The sequence below is a fragment of the Barbatula barbatula genome, assembly GCF_947034865.1.
Source record: "Barbatula barbatula genome assembly, chromosome: 18".
In the NCBI taxonomy this organism is placed as follows: domain Eukaryota; kingdom Metazoa; phylum Chordata; class Actinopteri; order Cypriniformes; family Nemacheilidae; genus Barbatula; species Barbatula barbatula.
In genome coordinates, this window is record NC_136781.1 from 7,170,877 (window position 1) to 7,187,694 (window position 16,818).

At 38.7% G+C, this 16,818-nt stretch overlaps 2 protein-coding genes across 6 annotated transcripts in view; one reads left to right on the forward strand and one right to left on the reverse strand.

Annotated features, from left to right (window-relative positions):
* Positions 1-12: 12 nt before the first annotated feature.
* On the reverse strand, positions 13-7,633 carry taf7 (TAF7 RNA polymerase II, TATA box binding protein (TBP)-associated factor). Of its 2 annotated transcripts, XR_013787952.1 has the most exons (14): positions 7,351-7,590; positions 7,180-7,216; positions 6,264-6,340; positions 5,680-5,758; positions 4,412-4,545; positions 4,134-4,257; positions 3,950-4,008; positions 3,462-3,534; positions 3,030-3,140; positions 2,725-2,919; positions 1,583-1,695; positions 1,085-1,144; positions 527-760; positions 14-450 (listed from the first exon to the last, which is right to left on the reverse strand). XR_013787952.1 is itself a non-coding variant. In XM_079480470.1 (13 exons), the coding sequence occupies exons 2-13, from the start codon at positions 7,199-7,201 to the stop codon at positions 716-718; spliced, it is 1,092 nt and encodes a 363-aa protein (XP_079336596.1). In that variant the 5' UTR covers positions 7,202-7,216; positions 7,351-7,633; the 3' UTR covers positions 13-715. The 2 variants fall into 2 exon arrangements, 1 of the variants encoding a protein (XP_079336596.1); XM_079480470.1 differs by having other exon boundaries at positions 13-760; positions 7,351-7,633.
* A 938-nt stretch (positions 7,634-8,571) lies between these two features.
* elf1 (E74-like ETS transcription factor 1) overlaps positions 8,572-16,818 on the forward strand; it is a 35,509-nt gene continuing 27,262 nt past the window's right edge. The window contains exon 1 of one of the 4 annotated variants that reach the window (XM_079479337.1): positions 8,572-9,202. The gene's annotated coding sequence lies outside the window, so the exon portion shown is untranslated. Of the gene's footprint in view, positions 9,203-16,168; positions 16,495-16,818 lie in introns of those variants that run through there. The other 3 variants (XM_079479340.1, XM_079479336.1, XM_079479339.1) reach the window with 3 other exon arrangements.

Below are 16,818 nucleotides of genomic sequence, written 5' to 3' on the forward strand. Positions count from 1 at the left end.
CAAAACATTTTTTAAAGGAATTTATTTGACTCAATACAGTAGCCATACAAAGTACACATAAACAATCTCGTAAAAAAGGTATGACAGAAGCGTGTGTGTGATTATCTATTTAACTTCTGTCCTGAAGCATCACTGTCCTCCAGAGTTTAGCTCCAACCATAACACGTGTCTGTAATCTTCAAGAAATATTAAAAGATCACAAAAACTTTTTTCAGGTGTAACTAAACATTGCAGGACAGTGGCCCCCCAAGACCAAATCTGATTCAGAACAAAAAGATCTTTCCAAGTTTATCATTTAAACAAACAACCAATTTAAAGCGATAGTTCACCCAAAAAGTGTGATTCTATCTTTACTCACCCTCTTGTCTTTTCAAACCTGTGTGACTTAAATTCTTCTGCAGAACACAAATGAAGATATTCTGATGAATGTTGGTAACCGAACCAACGACGCTACCCATTGACTTTGCATTGGTTTTGTGACCATACAGTGCAAGTGAATGGGTGCCGCCGTTGTTCGGTTACCAACATTCTTCAGAATATCTTCTTTTGTGTTCTGAGGAAGAAAGAAAGTCAAAGGTTTGAAATGACAAGAGGGTAAGTAAAGACAAAATTTTCATCACTTTAAAGTTTTAGTTACAATACAAAATCACTTAGACTTGTGGAGTGCGGTTGTCTCTGGCTCTTTGTAATGCATTATCTATTTAACTGTCAGGCATCACTTGTCCATCAGCGAGTCCAGCTGCTCTTGCAGGGAGGCCAGCTGTTGAAAGAGAATAGAGATGATGGATGGCTAGCAGTAGGGGTATAATTGGAGGCAAGTGAAATATGCTCTACAGCACTTCCAACGTTGTTACTTTTTTTACCCTCAGGCAACAAGTCAGTATAGGTGTAAACAAACAGTGCAGAAGAAAGTGACACTGATCAAGGGCTTTAGGATGGGGTGAATTAAGTAGAAGACATGTAATGCAACAATACCGCTATACTGCTCAACAATATTGCATGAGGAAAACTACATTCACAATGCAAAGTAATTCATGTTCAATGCTCCATTCATGCAGGCCTTTGGGTTTGTATATAATCTAACCTGTTCCATCTCCTGCTCCTCTTGATGAATCATGTCGTTCAAGTGAGACTGTAAGCGATCCTGAAAAAAAGAGAGAGAAGTTTGATGAAATGGACATTACACAGTTTTGATGCTTGCTGTTTGTGAATGTCTCAGCTGCTTGTAAACGGATCTATTTGATTTGTGGCCGGTGACTAGAGCTCAGATAAGCATGACCTTTCCCTGTGTGCTGTGACTGTAATGACCGCTGACAAATGTGGCCGTCGACACAGCCCCGCTAAAATGACAGTGTTAAGGCACATTTCCAACCCTGTTTTACTGCATCTAAATCCTCCCAATTGAGCACTTGGCAGTGCATTGCATTTTTATACTTTATTTTGAGTTATGTAAAAAGAGCTGACTGTGGCAAATGTAATATTTATGCCTTTAAAAGATACCCAAAACTTTCCTCCAGTCATTTTACAAGGTGCACAGCACAAAAGATGCGTAACCGATAAAATGTAAATAAAATAAACTCACCCGCAAGGCTTGATTTTCCACCTCCATGATCAATTTCTCCTGTTGCTTCTTGCGGGCACGTGTTTCCTGCAGTTTGGCTTTCAGATTGTTGATCTGCACCTCGTACTCCATTACTGCAAATCAAATAGAGTTTGTGAGCCTTACGCAAGAATCCTGGTTAACACGCGTGAGCTTTAGTAGCGTGCCCTGATGTTGATAGCCCTCATTTAGAGCTCTTCTTTACCTTTGAGAGCAAGTTGAACTGTAAACGTTCGTTTAATCTAAGGTCCCAATTACCCGTAAAACCCTCCACACTCCATACACTCTTCAGACTGCATAAATACTGAAAGGCAGCTCGTACATTCGGCAGTTCAATTCTTGGTTCCAATGGTGAAATATAAACATTACCAAGCTTTGTGGATAATAAACAGGAACTGATGAAAGATGTTTCAACAAATCAAGCAAACATTATGTGACTTAGTTTTAATACTCACTCTTATTGCTTCACATATGTATATGATTTCCTTTCTTCAGGCGGCACATTAATATACGCTAAATCACTGGTTCTTACATGTCTAAAACATGCAAAAACCCATCAGATTTCAAATCAATTGCCGCCATATGGTTATGGCAAAATATCGAGAGCTGAATAAGTGGATAACTGGATTTTAATATAAAACCTATTTATTTGTATTTAACTGAAGAAAAGAAGTGACATACATCTGGGATGACATCAGGTTGAGTAAAATAAAAAGTTTTTTGGGGTAAACTATCGCTTTAAGAAAAATTTCATATTTACCATACATGTTCTAATATGTAGCTTAATTTAGGTTTATCTAAAGGCAAACCCTTTTCTTTAACGATTATCAGACCATAATGACATGATGATGATAAGCAGCATGGCACATTTCCTGTCAGTTTGGCTTTAGCGCTAATGTGGCAATGAAAGCTGCCAGGTTACAAGCTTGAAAGACGAAGGTCATGTGTTTGTCACTCACTACTATGGGTAAAAGCTCCAGAAGGCCGGTACATCTGACCTAAATACAGCAGCACGCTCATCATTCAAAAGCTAATCTAGGTCGGCTGTTGTTAGTATGCCGGCCTGCGCTACTGAATCAGGTTTTTAAATTGGGTGCTGCAGTGCTGATTTAGTCAGCCCTTACCAATCTGGCGGTTCCTGTCGTTCTCATCTCGTCCTCCGTCACTCTCGTTCAGCTTCTCATGGAGTTGCCTGACCATGTCGTCTTCAGTGTCCATGATGTTGAGGTCTTCATCCTCGTGCCGTTCTCCCTCTTCATCTTCATCCTCGCTGCTGCTGCTGATGTCGTTGAAGATCTCCCGAAGCTCGTCGTGTTGTACTAAATTGGCAAGAAAAGCTTGCTTTACGCGAGAACGAGGCATTCAAAACATCGTTTGGATCGTGACTGCTCTTACGATGCCTACGGTGATAGTTTATTAGCTTAGTTACCTGAGGAGCCATGACCCTTGTGTCCAGAGGTTCCAGGTGAGGACTCAAGGTTGGATAGAGATAAGCTGTTGTCAGGTTCTTTACTTTCATCTTCAGCAATAATCTCCCATCCTGACCGCAGGGTCAAGGTTCATAAAACAATAATCCCTTTATGGAAACCTAATAATCCCTAAATCTCTTTCTAGACCAGCTAAAATTGTTATATCATTGTGCCGTCAAGCCCCACAAATACGTGACATCTTTTATCCTCTTATACGGTCATTCTGAACTTCACCAACCATTTTATCAGTGAGCAAGTCTGCCACCTGGTGGAAATGCTCGGTATTAAAGAAAACGGAATAGGGCATGACACAGGCATGTAAATTGGCTCTGACATTTGCATCCAGCAAACAGAGAGAGGGAGTAAGAACAAAATAAAAACAAAAAGGATACGAACACTGACAGCTTCGGCATCGGTGCTCAAAAGCCTCTTCACCTCTTTTTCCACATCAGGAGACTCAATGTACTGTAAAAATAAATCAGGTTAGAATGCTGCCCCGGGAAAACACACATGCATCTAAATGCACACATATACTAACAGTAGGGACTGGCTGGGTTCCAGAGAACACATTAGCGATTAAAAAAGGATGCCAAGTCAATAGCCGGCTTCAACTTCAAGAAGATTTATTCAAGAGCCTTGCACTCACTCGCAGTCACTTCAATCATAGCCACAGGCAAATTGCTTTCCTGCATACCTTGGTGGCAAATGAAGATGGAATGTTTTATTTAAATGTAAATCGTAGGTTACCATAAACTCATTGATCTTTTCCTGCAAGAGTAAACATTTTACCAACTAGGGCTGATTTTGGAATCAGAAAAGGAGAGCGATGAAAAGAGAAGACAAACTGGAAAAACGCTTGAAGGAAATCAAATGAGGTTACCTTCTTCTTCGCCGTCTTTCTGAACCGCCTCTTTCTAGTGTTCTTTAGAGGCAGGGTAACTAAGGAGAGACAGATGTAAATGGATATTACATGAGTTTGATCACTCAATTACTCGTAGGCTGTCTTCACACTTATTCCAAATCTATTCAAACAAATTCTAGAAGAAGAGAGTGGGGGTACTTACTGCCGTGGTTCCAGACAAATTTCTTGTCTCTGTCCTTATCTTTCTTTTTGCTTTTGGAGTCTGCAGTGCCAGTGGGCTCCTCAAGAGGGGGGTAGAGATCTCCATCCAGAGTGCACACAAGCATCTAAAACAAGAAAAGGGAATAGAGATTCTAGAGCACTTGAAAAATACTTATTGCTATTAAAAATTCAGGTTGCAGGGACTTTGGTGTTAGGATTAAAATTTTAAAAGTGGTCCATTTAGCATTTTTCAGAGTGTTTTGGAAGTAGAGAATTTACCTGACAGATATCAGCAGTCTTGTATAATGTCTTTTTGTCAACAGTCTTCAGTGATTCCAGGATGCAGGGTAAATCCACTAATTTACATGCTAAAGGAACACGGTCCACACGTACAATCCCATGGCGACCATCAGCTAAAAGGTAACAATTTAAACCAGTCATCCTCAATTAGCGAACCGCTTGCCTGATCAAGACCTTTTCTTAGTTTCATCCGGACCGCATGAAGCTGACGTCCGCCCTATGTTGCATGTTGCCGCCCTATGTTGCATGTATCCTCTTGGGAGGATAATAGTCCACTAATAGTCACTAAGATTTCAATCTTTAAAATGATTATTCGGTCAATATTGAAGATATTGTTGTTATATTTTCACAGAATATTCTGTAGAATGAATTTATGTAGAAAACAGTAAAAAGACGTTTTCTGGGGTTTCACAAGCAGGGTCACATTTAGTAATGAACACATTCTAATTAGAAAATTATTTAAATATAGAAGTAGTTCTGCTATGAATGCGATGGAAAGGCTAATTTAGTAAGTAACTTTGTTTTCTGTTTATGACGAGAGCATTTTAATTGTTACATTACGTTTTCTGTTTGTATGTTGTGATATACAATGGCCTGATAAAAGGTCATATTTTTTATAAAGTATATACAGTATATCCAATTGGGCAAAATTTATTACATTTTTATTTATTTTCCAAAAACATAAACGAGTGTCAGCTCGGCACATATACTGTATTATACACAAGTGACTTTGATTCATAAACTGAGAATCTAGAACAGCACGATTATGGGTAAAATGCACTCAATCACATTTAATAAAAACAAGATTACTTTGGCAGGTCAAAACTTTGGTTAATAATTTCACTTCAGAGTGTTTATTATACTTTACAGCCAATGAATATGTTATAATCCACTGCAATTTTACTTCTCCAACATTGTATTTCAAAGCATCTAAACACTCCAAAAATGTACAATTTTATCACAATTAAAATAAGATTTACATTTATCCATTTGGCAGACGCTTTTATCCAAAGCGAATTACAAGACGTTTTTTACAGTGACACATTACTGCAGAGCAATCAGGGGTAAGGTGCCTTGCTCAAGAGCACTTCAGTCATGACCTACTGGCATTGAGATTAGAACCGGCAACCTTCTGATCACAAGCCCACACTCTAACCCCGAGGCCACAACTGACCCCATACTGTCCCAATACCCCATATTTATCATGCAGCCCTATAAGAGGATCCATCTGAACTTTTCCTACTTACCATGTAACTCTATAGTAAGTCTGTCTTTCATGTTCATGCTGCTGGACTGGGCAATCCGTCTGACTGTAGAGGCATATTCCTAGAGGGGCAATATATCACTCAATTAATTTTTTTTAATATTTAAAATATCAAAAACAGTTTTTGCATCCCACTGACTTGGCATTATTGTTCTAACTTGACAGTGGACTGAGTTTTCCCACAATTACACACACTAATAGATATAGGTATATTCCAAATTAAATACAATATTCTGTTAGAATAAGTTAGTGTAGCGTGTATAGAGTTATACTGTCATGCTGAATAACTGCACAATAAGTTCATTATCTTATCCTAATATTTTGTAACTCCTTAAGAGCGTAGCTGGTTATTTTTTAACAACATATGATATGTGATCTTGTTTTTAGCTTTACATCAATTGAATTATCATCATCATAAATGCATAACTATGAGGCTGTCATCATACCAAATAAGACTTTCAAATCACCCATTATTTCGATGAATGTCGGTTCAAATGTTCTGAATGTGTGCATTGGGCGGAATATTACATTTTATTTAAAAACAAATGAAACTATAAAGAAACAGACCTGAGGAAGCCGCAGAACAAACTGACTCTCCAGTTCATGAGGAGCATCTTCTTTGTTTTTAGACCCAACCTTTCCCACTGAAACAATAATGTTGTTTAATGGATCTATAGAGCTTCGGAGTTGACATCACACAATCTGAATACGGCCATTTTGACAGGCATTCAGGAGAGCTAGAGCGGCTGTACCATTGGTTTTAACAGTGCTCAAACAATAATGTATAAACCGGCAGTATAAATCGCACTATTTTAACATGATGGACAGCTGCTGTATGCCAGAACAGCGGAAAGGAAAATGCTAAATATTTTATCATATTCCTTAAGATCCTGAATACCTGAAGACTATTAAATGTTTAACTGCCAAATCCTAAACAAGGACAGCTAGGGTCGATTACGTTAGCTAACAACACGGTCGTCTTACTCTTCCAATGACGACAGACTCCAAAGTTAAATATACTTTACAAATTCATGTCAATTTTTACCACTCCAGGCTTTTAAAGAGTCTCTGGAGTAGGACGATGAAAAGTTGATGAGGCAAGTTAGTTGTAGATATTAGGATCCTGCAAGTTAGGACATGTGTCCGTTTCTATATTGTTAGAATCATTATAGGGATCTGTTAGGTTTAATCTATTACGTTGCCTTGAAACTCATGCTGGAAACATTCATTTCATATTGGTTACCACCTGTTCTTGCCTGCCAGGATGGCGGTGTAAACAGAAAAGGGTCACGTGACTGCCGGAGCTCTATAGTCATGTATGTTATGGTAACAACATGGGACGCCGATTCATACATTAGATATACGTAGACCGTACGTGGTGTTTATATAAAATACTCTGCAATGATACCACCACAGTAACATACTTTAATTATGAATGCAAGAGATATATAAAGTGAATACATGTGTGTTGCAATAACGTTACCTTTTTTTGTTTTGGAGGTCATGTTTGGCTCGTTATTCTGTATGTAAAGTAAACAAAACGAAACAACTGAAATATGGTTTCGTATAGTGACAAGACAGCATGTAAAATAAGTATAAATGTAAATAAGAAACAAATAGACGTAAAACAAAGGCATGTAGATAAAATACTCACCCACCACCGGGAAGCTAATAGGCTAACGTTACAGAAGCTGTCTCGTATGGAAATGCGTTGAGCTTAATACAAACTTATGCGGAATTTGACTGGAATGTTTTTTTTATAATATATTTCATACAAAAACAAATATATCGTGAGACAGGAACTGAATGCAGCAAAACGGTACTTCCTCGGTGAATTGTTGCGGGCGATTTCTTCTTTGGCTTAGAGAATGATTGACATCTGCTGTTGTAAAGCTGCAACTACAACATTTGAAGACCTGTAAAGACAAGTGTTACACGTGGTGTTTGGAGTTCAATTACAATTTACCATAAAATGCGCTCGGTTGTTATGTGTTAGGCTAACAGTAGATCAAGAAATACAAAGTAATTGAAATAATACAAAAATAAATAGGTCTACTGCCGAATCTATGCTCTACTTTCGACACGTCCGTCAACCTCCCATATGGTCTAGCGGTTAGGATTCCTGGTTTTCACCCAGGCGGCCCGGGTTCGACTCCCGGTATGGGAAGCAGGCTTTTTGCAAGATGCAACTAATTAACTAAATGTTAAGTGGCAATAGGCATTTACTCAGTGTTTCCGGCCCCATTGACAGTGTCCCATATGGTCTAGCGGTTAGGATTCCTGGTTTTCACCCAGGCGGCCCGGGTTCGACTCCCGGTATGGGAAGCAAAATTTTTGACGTTTAGAAAGCGACAATTAACAACTAAACAACATTAGCGACGCAGAGAGTTTGCGTTCGCTCTCATGTAAGCGAACAATTATCTTATATGTCTGTAACAACTGCAAAACACATTCAAGGGTAATAAACTAGTTTAAAAGAGACCAAAGGGAATGTCGCTTAAATTAACGCGATGTGGTAAGAAAGGAAAATAAACTGCGGTTAGGTTGTGCGCTTTTTGTAATAAAATGTGCTGCCGTACAGTCAGTTCTCGAATAAATCTTCCTTGGAAATAAGTCGGAAAATACTGACGTTGTACCAGAACTGTTTTGTCTTAAAGCCTGGGAGAAAAAGTATCTATCATTTAAATAACATCCTCACAAACATCACTAAAATCCCACCCTGAAATTCCCCATACAGGCACTTTCCGATAATGGGCGGGGCAGTTATTGACTTCAATGGGTCGTCTGAATTTATTTCCCATCAAACTTACGTTTTGTAAACATTAGGGGCTGTCCTTGTGAGTGGTTAACCAAGGGGTCGGGCAATCACAATGATATTCAGAAAACGTTTCACAGCTTATCAGAACATTTCAGTTAGTTAAACGACAAAGTTAATAGGTTACAAATTTATTTTAATCATCTAAAGTCTAACGTTGCCTACACTGTTCGCACGAAACGGCGTATTTCGATTGGTCAACCGGGCTCCAACGTCGGGATTCTATCCACAAACTGAAACGCTAGTCGTGCCCTCTCAGCCCGGACAGATTCGTTGATTAAAACCGTGGCGTTGTAGTTTGACGCGTCGCTCCCTCGTAGCGTGGATGGGGTGTATATGCCGACTGCCGGGCCAATCGCTTTCGAGGGAAAATATGAGCGCAAGGAATTCCCCACGCAGTGAAAACAGTGTAACCTTATGTTAGGCATGCAGGAGCACGCGACAGAGCTCGCGTTTCTGGAGTTTCGGGGACGATGAGCTTTCGGTAGTTTTCCCCGTTTGCCAGAGAGAATAAAGTCATTGATGACATCTTAAAAGTGAATCGAAAAGGAGGACCGAAATGGTGACCGATCGCTCAGTATTGGTTTCATTGAGATGATCGCACTGTATCCGTCTCCATTTACCCCGTGTTAAACTTTAAACAGCCGAAGTCACCATCTGCACCACTGTTATGGCACGTTGAAACAGAAAGGTAAGTGTTTGTAAAGTGGCATCCAACGAACTCTGCGTGTTTCTAAGTACTTTGTTGTTGTTGTTGTTGTTGTTGTTGTTTCTTCTGGTAGGTGCGCGTGATGATGTTCAAACGAATCCCATATATGACTACGTTGATTTTATAATAAGATACAATGTTTCACCTGGAAACGTATTACTGTAGTCATCATTCTCTAAAGCCTCTCGGATAGACAGCAGAGTTCGTTGTGCCCCTCTCCCATGAGCACTGAGTTGCTCCAGGATGATTGAGGGCATGTGACCAGAATGACTTGTTTAGTGTAAGAGCCTCTTTTGTAAGGCTGACATTGTCTGACAGTACGGGCTTCACATGAGTTTTTAACAATCATTTATCCAGTTATCTGTGCTTGAGCTCTTTGTGCACCAAAACTGTCTTTGTCCAGTCCAAACACTGATTTGACAAACTCTGGACGTTTATTTTTTAGGCTGGTGTGTCACCATAACTTCCCATTAACAGAGTATCGAAGCCGCTCATATGAACTCATTTGAGGAGGTGTCGTCAATTTGTTAATGTGTTTTCTGTTTTTGTGCCTTGATGTCTCAGCCATTATCCGACTGTTTAAATGTTCATCTTGTACCAGATGTTTACATATTTGGGGCTGTCCATGTTGGAGTAGGCCTGTGGTGATTTCAGGATACCGGCCATTGGGAGGTGCAGGGCCAGGGAGGGCTTGTGTTCTCCTGCTTTGGGAGTTTGTGAAATTAGTCAGCTCGGTTCATCCAGAAATGTTATCAGCTGATTCTGAAACCGCCCTCCCATTAAAGCCCCCTTTACACACCCCAGAGGCCTTTAGATAGCTGGAAATTCCAGTCTTCTGAAACTAATTATACTGAATGAGAAGCCCTATATACCCCTTAGTTGGTTACATCCTTATTCTAGCAGAGCCTTGTCTTTCAAAAACGGTTAAAGTACTCCCCCGTATTTTTCCTCTGACTACGCCTCAGAACTCATGCCCGATGGCTGCGTTGTGCCTTTGAACTGGTTTGCCAGAAGACACAAAGGGGCTCTCAGACTCTCACTGCATCTCAGCAGATGAGGCACATGGCTGAGATATCCCAGAACAACAATGAGATGTATGTGGGTCGCCTTATCCAGGGAACATCCCCATATTCCACTATTGTGGTGTAGCTCACGTATGCTCACTTTGAAATATACACGAAATGCGTGATGTTAACATGGAAGTTGGAATATGTGGAGAAGTTCAACCTGATTCATTTCACTCCACACTTCGGCTTGGCCTGATGGTATAGAAAAATCTGATGTGGCTTAATGGGCTGGCTATTGATTTGTCTCCACATTTGAAGACATCAGTCTTTCTAAACTCTGTATCCAGGAACTGCATCACCAGGGCATCATCAGCTGAGAGAGCTATGTGCAACATGAGCCGTCGTCTTGCAGACAGATTACAGGCATCAGCAAATATATTTGGAGCGTGCTAGAAAAAGATGCATGAGATGACGCATCATTTTTCAGTAACTATGACATCACCGTTTAATATCAAACAGCGTACAACGTGTGTCTGTAGAAAAAACTAATTCTAGTCACTGTCTATTGAGTAAATATTTTAATTTAAATATGCCTTTCAGTTCTAAAAGACTGACAACCACACAAAAAAACAGATGTTATAAATTTGCATTGGGCCACACTGAGTGAAGTCCATATGTTTCCACAAGGTGGTGTTGTTCATATACAAGCAACAACGATATGAGACATGATAAAGACGAAGAAGGATGTTGTCATACAAGTCATGTGTAATGGTTCAAAGTGTACTTTAATTTTGTTCTTTGTGCTTGATTCAATTACAAATGACTTTAGACCAATAGGAATTTTTGTAACATACTAAGAGAAATAGCCATTTCCCACCCATTTTAGCTATTTGAATGCCCAAAATCAGTTACTTTGTTGTGTACGTTTTCTTAATCATTATGCCACAATCCTAGATTTAGAAAGTAATCTTAGCCATCTGTTTGCCTTTATGTTAGCTTAACAGATTGATATATTTAGTGTAATGTCATGGTTGTGTAGCTTCGCTGCTCAGATGTCAGTAGCCAAATATGTGGGAGTCCCATTAAGGAAGACATTATGAAGATACAAGGTTAAACTCCTTTGACTTAGCTTTGGCTGTCTTTGTTTTGACTAAAAAAAGACAGAAAGGAATTTTTGCAGACACGTTGTTGGTGTTGGGTAATATGAATGACGTTGTGTGTGTGTGTATGAGGTGGTGGATTTGCTTTTAAACCAAGCAACAAAGACTAAAGCGAGACCGTTTTGTAAAAAGGCATGAGATCATGTAGTATTTTTGTGATTATCTATTTGTCTCTTCAGTGCCCCAAAGTTACAAGAGTAACCAGGCTTATGTTTCAGTAGTCATCCAAGTACACTGTAACATTCAGTTTTTATTTAGAGTCACTGTGTGGGAATAAATGACACTGGATGTTAAGTAAATGTTCTTGTGAGTGTTAGAGATTTAGATCCATTAAAGGAGCAGATGTGACTAATTCGTGCAGCTTTTTACACTTCGGGCATAAACAATTTAACATGTAAAGTATCACGGCAAGTTAAATATAGGTCTGTTCGCACTGAGTGACTGCAGAGCAGTCAGTTTAAGTCTGTTAAGTAAACATTAATTCGGAGAATATAACCGAATTAAAGCATTAGCGAACATTATTTATGCTTCTTTACTTATTTAGTTTTTCTGTAAAGGCAATTTCAAAACAATCGGACGTTCCTCCCTCGGGCTTAGATGTAAATTATTTAAATGGATGGAGACATTAGGTATTCATCTAGCATAATACTTTCCAGTGTCTGTGTCCTCGGAGAGAAAACATGCCATTTGATCAATTAAGCTCTGAAACAGACTCCAGCACCAGCAGTAGCCACTCCGTTTTTCATATATTCCACAATAATGTGAGTTGAAGTCATTGCGAGTTTTTTCATATTTTAATTCAAACCGATTAGAAGTTAGGCTATGTATATAGGGTTGAGTGTGGTTAGAGAATGTGTTTTTGTCCACTTCTCTGGTCAATACTGTCAGTTGATTTAGGCTGTCTGGAATGTTGGCCTTGCTCTTTGTGTAATGTTTAATTGGTTGAGGTTTTGTGAGGAGGCGTGTATAGCAAAAGGTGGTAACTTTCTTGTTCAGGCTTACATCTTTTAAAAAGGAAGTGAGTAAATGATGACATATTAATATTTTGGAATAAAAATGACAATAAAGATGTAAAGCAACTTTTGTTTCTCTCATATTAGCCTACAAGTTCAGTTCAGGTTAATATATTAACCTTGCAATGTTAATTTAATCTGCTGGAGGCCTTAGTGGGAGTGTCTTTATTTACCTGTTTCAAAGTGTGGCCGGTTTATCACACAAAGTGGGTCACGGAAGCAATGAGTCAGCATCTCAAGTGTAGTAACGGAAGTTCCTTCTGAAGCACATACACATCTTGTTTTTGTCATTATTAGCTGCTGATATTTCTTAAGGTTGACCTTGTGTTTTCCAACTTTAGAGCACCATTTAGTACTTGTGAATTGTAGCATGGCATCTTTTATTCGTCAGTGAATTGAAGCACGTAATGAACTGAACTTTGGTCACCTAGGAGTTTAGAAGGGCATGTTTATAGTCAGACTCTTGGTATGGCTAATTTCCTAGTGAAACCTTTTTTATGAATGTACAAGAATGTTAACCTTCAATTTAACCGATCTCAACTTCAGAAAATCATCTTCTTCTTGACTTCTGTCTGGGTTTAACTTTGAGAATGGCGCTAAGAGCAGGATGGTACAGAGGTCCTTACACAAAGAAAATTGACTGTCAATTTATTTAAAACTTGAAAATATTAAGAATAATACAGTCATCATATATTACACTATTGCAATATTTGGAAAATATAAGCACCTGGTTCCAATATATGGAAAAGCATTATTTAATACATTGCATTATACAATTTCCAGTATATTCCTGAAAATTTAGTTTTGTAAGGTGGGAGGGCTTTCCTTTGAGCTCAAAGGCTCTTGAAGCATTCAGCACCTGACCTCAGATTCTCACAAACAACGTGACCAGCCCTAAGAAATGCTTTGTCTTTGTCGATTATCTCAAGGTTTTGTCTATTTCTGGACCATTTATCCCAATGTTTTTCCATCTCACAGTCATGAACTGAAATAAGTGCAGTATGATGTTGTGTTGTGTCACCTGGGAAAAAGTACATTTACAAGTTCTTTGAATGAACTAAAGAGGATTCTGTTGAGATAATTACACGTCTGTTGGCCTGGGTACATTGACTAAGCGTACATAAGTTTAAAACAACACAGCCAGGAGTCAGGCCACATGGATAGTTCTTATGTCAGCAATTAATTTACAGTAAATGTAAAGAAATGAATAAAACACCCATTCCGGACATGGGCAAAACCAAAATATGATATCTAGGATGTTTTAAAGTGAACATGCAGCAAAAAATAAGGCCACTTTGTGGCCCGAATGTGTTTAGCTTGGACTCAGTCATGCAGTTCTAGTAAAAGCAAGTGGGCTGGTTTTATTTTTAGGCTATATAAAGGTGTGTCTTTGCACTTTGTCAGCAGAGGCATGTGATGAACTGTAGCTCTGGTTGCTATGAGGGCAACCGAATTCTACACACATTCATTTAAAAGGCCAAGTGTATTATTGTTATTTGGACATAACCGTTTAACCACATAATCCACATGTTGTTTCTTTGTACATTGTTTGTTTGTATATGTTGGCAGGTTGAGTTGTATTGTAACAGTGTAACATTGATCTGTGGATGAAGTTGAAGGATTATAGGGCGGTTTCCCAGACAGGGATTCTTTTTTAAACAGGACTAGGTTTATAAAAATAAATTAGGATGTTTAAATAGTTTTTTAAAACATACTTCATTACTTCATTACAAACAAAAATCATTACTAATGTGCATCTTGAGACAAAACAATCACACTGAAGTATTTTAAGATATGTCAGTGTAAGTTGTTTTCGATCAAAATTAGTCTGGGACTAGGCTTAGGAACTAGGAAAAACCACCTCTATATGTTTGGGTGTTTGTGCTGGCAAAATAAACACCGTGTTAATGCATTAATGAGTCTTTTTTTATTGAGCAAAATGTCACCTGATTTACAGGTATGATTATAAATAAAACTTTATTTAATGTTTGTTAACAAAAAATGTCACTTTCTTTTTATCCATTTAGCATTTAGTACAATTTCCAGGTGAAAACAAATATTTTATGCAAACGACTTATGCGTTTATCAGGATAACCTGGAGCTGGTTGAACCCGTTTGTGGTGTCCCATTTGTGTTGACGTCACATACGGGTTTGTTTGTCGTTCTCTAATGCCATACGCATGTGCTTGCTGCGTACAGTTTTTGACATTGCATTAAATAGATTTTCCAGAAATTAGTTATCTGGAAATTCTCTTTTAAACTTAAAATGACAGTATGCAATGTAATGCACCGCTGGCTTTATATTCCTAAGGAAGTGTAGAACACGCCCACGACAATGAACGTTGCCCAAGAGGCCTGACAACTCTGTCACTTCTCAATAGTTCATTGGTGCAGTTAATGTTTTCTTAGAAAAGGACAGGTAGTTGCTGGTAAGCTCTAACATAACTGGCGCTGTAGCTTGAAAAGTGTTAACTAAAATAACTTCATTAGAGTGTATTCTTGCTATACTCCCCTAAATGGTGCTTTGATAAAACCTGCAGCCACAGCATGCCACAGACCCCGACTTCCTGTTTGTCAGACAAATTGTCTCAGATAAAAAAAGTGTGACTGCCTCCTTATTCTCAAAGATACAATGTAAGCAACCTTAATTGGCCATATGGGCCAGTACCGCAGAAAGGGTGTTTGGTTCTGTGGTTAGTTTAGTAGAGGTCAGGAATTAGCATTACCATATATTTTAACTATATATTATAATATATAGGCTAGTGAGTCACAATATGATAATATTGTTTTTTAATGTTAAAAAAATCATGTACATAGCCTATAGGTGACCTGCACATTATTTGCTTGTCTATTCTTAGCCGATCCTGTGTTCACAAAAATTGCATGCATGAGGAAAATCTAAAGTATGAGAGCTGCATAAGAAGTACTTCTGTTGACATATTTACTGAAACAGGAAGTTGAGCCATGACACAAAAAGATTTACTTGAACATGATTGGCTAGTTGTTATTGCTAGTCAGAATTAGAAATAGGTCATATTAGGAAGAAGGAATGCATCATTTTATTGGACGAAATAACTCATTATCAGATAAATATCTCTGTTCTCTCAGAAGAGAGTAAATATGTTCTTTTTTTGCCGGAACAATAACATTTAAATATTGTGACACACTTAAACCAGGTATCAGCAAAACCTCAACGCAGAGTTTTAACACAATTCAGCATTTTCTCTTAGGAAGAGGTGACGGTAATAAAAACTGTGGGTGAGGGCTCAGATGAATTAGGGTTTCTCCTCATTGTTCTTTTCAGGTGGGGCTGCCCTCCCAGTTTGAAAATGTATGGCCTCTTTCATCCCATATATCAAACATAAAGCCTGCGTTATGGGGCGTTTTCTAGCCTGGAGGGCCACTCGAAATTCCTCTTCTCAAATGCTCAAATGTTTATTATCAGTTCAATTATTAATTTTTTTACCTTTTCCTATAATATCTCTCAGCATTTATTCCACATTTCAACTGAATTCTTGCCACGTCTACATTCATTTCCAATTGAAAACCCTTACACTCTCACCCAGTCTTGTGTTACTCCTCTCGCATAGCTCAAGGTGTAGCCCGATTGTTACTTTGTCCAGGTCTCCCCCTCCCCCATCGCTGTCTCCAGCCAATCGAAACCGGAGCCTAAGCTCACCTGAAGTCATTTGCATATTTGGCCCGCCCTTGCAGCCGATTGGACCAATCTAAAGTTCTGTTTTAGAGCTCATCTGTCAGTGGTTGCTCAGGAGACGTGACTCACAGTGAGAGAGAGAGCTTTGCGTTTCAGTACTTCTCTTTTTTTTTAAGATTTCAACCCTCAGCCATTGCCCTCCCAAACCGTGTTCTCCTTTTCGCTCTATCTACCATTGAAGTGAATGGGAGAGGCATAGGGCAGGTCAGTGTTCAGCACCTTGAACATGCCATTTTGTTTGCTGTAGACACACCCTTGGATTTTTTTTCACCCGCCAATGTAATCGCACTCTTTTTAAGATAATTTTTAATCTACATTTTTTTCTGATATGTTTTCCATCACGACCATGGAGCTTGACAGGAAACCCCATACTTTTGAGGTTAGTGGCGCTATTTTATTATGTAATAGCATGCAGGTTTGGATCTTTCGTTGATTTGTGACGCAAAATGTTCTTCTGTAAGCCTGATTCGTAATTTAAAAAAGATATGATGACTATGTAACATACACGCTTATTTTGTGTTCATGAAAGTGCATCAGCTGATTTTCAGCTCAAAGTTTGAGTAAAGAAATTCGGACTAATGGGTTCGTACAAATAATTTTTTGCATTTAATCTAGTTTTACTAAATTCATCTTCGATCAACGTTCATTTAAATCACTCTTGACGTGTGAAAAACAGATTGTGGAGTACGTAATGTAATTTTAC

Bases quoted from the DNA above. Each gene is read 5' to 3' on its own strand.
- taf7 (XM_079480470.1), bottom strand. From the start codon at position 7,201: ATGACCTCCAAAACAAAAAAAG. The intron at 6,341-7,179 runs GTAACGTTATTG...TTATTGTTTCAG, and splicing joins GACCTCCAAAACAAAAAAAG to TGGGAAAGGTTGGGTCTAAA. The intron at 761-1,084 runs GTTAGATTATAT...CTCTTTCAACAG, and splicing joins AGGAGCAGGAGATGGAACAG to CTGGCCTCCCTGCAAGAGCA.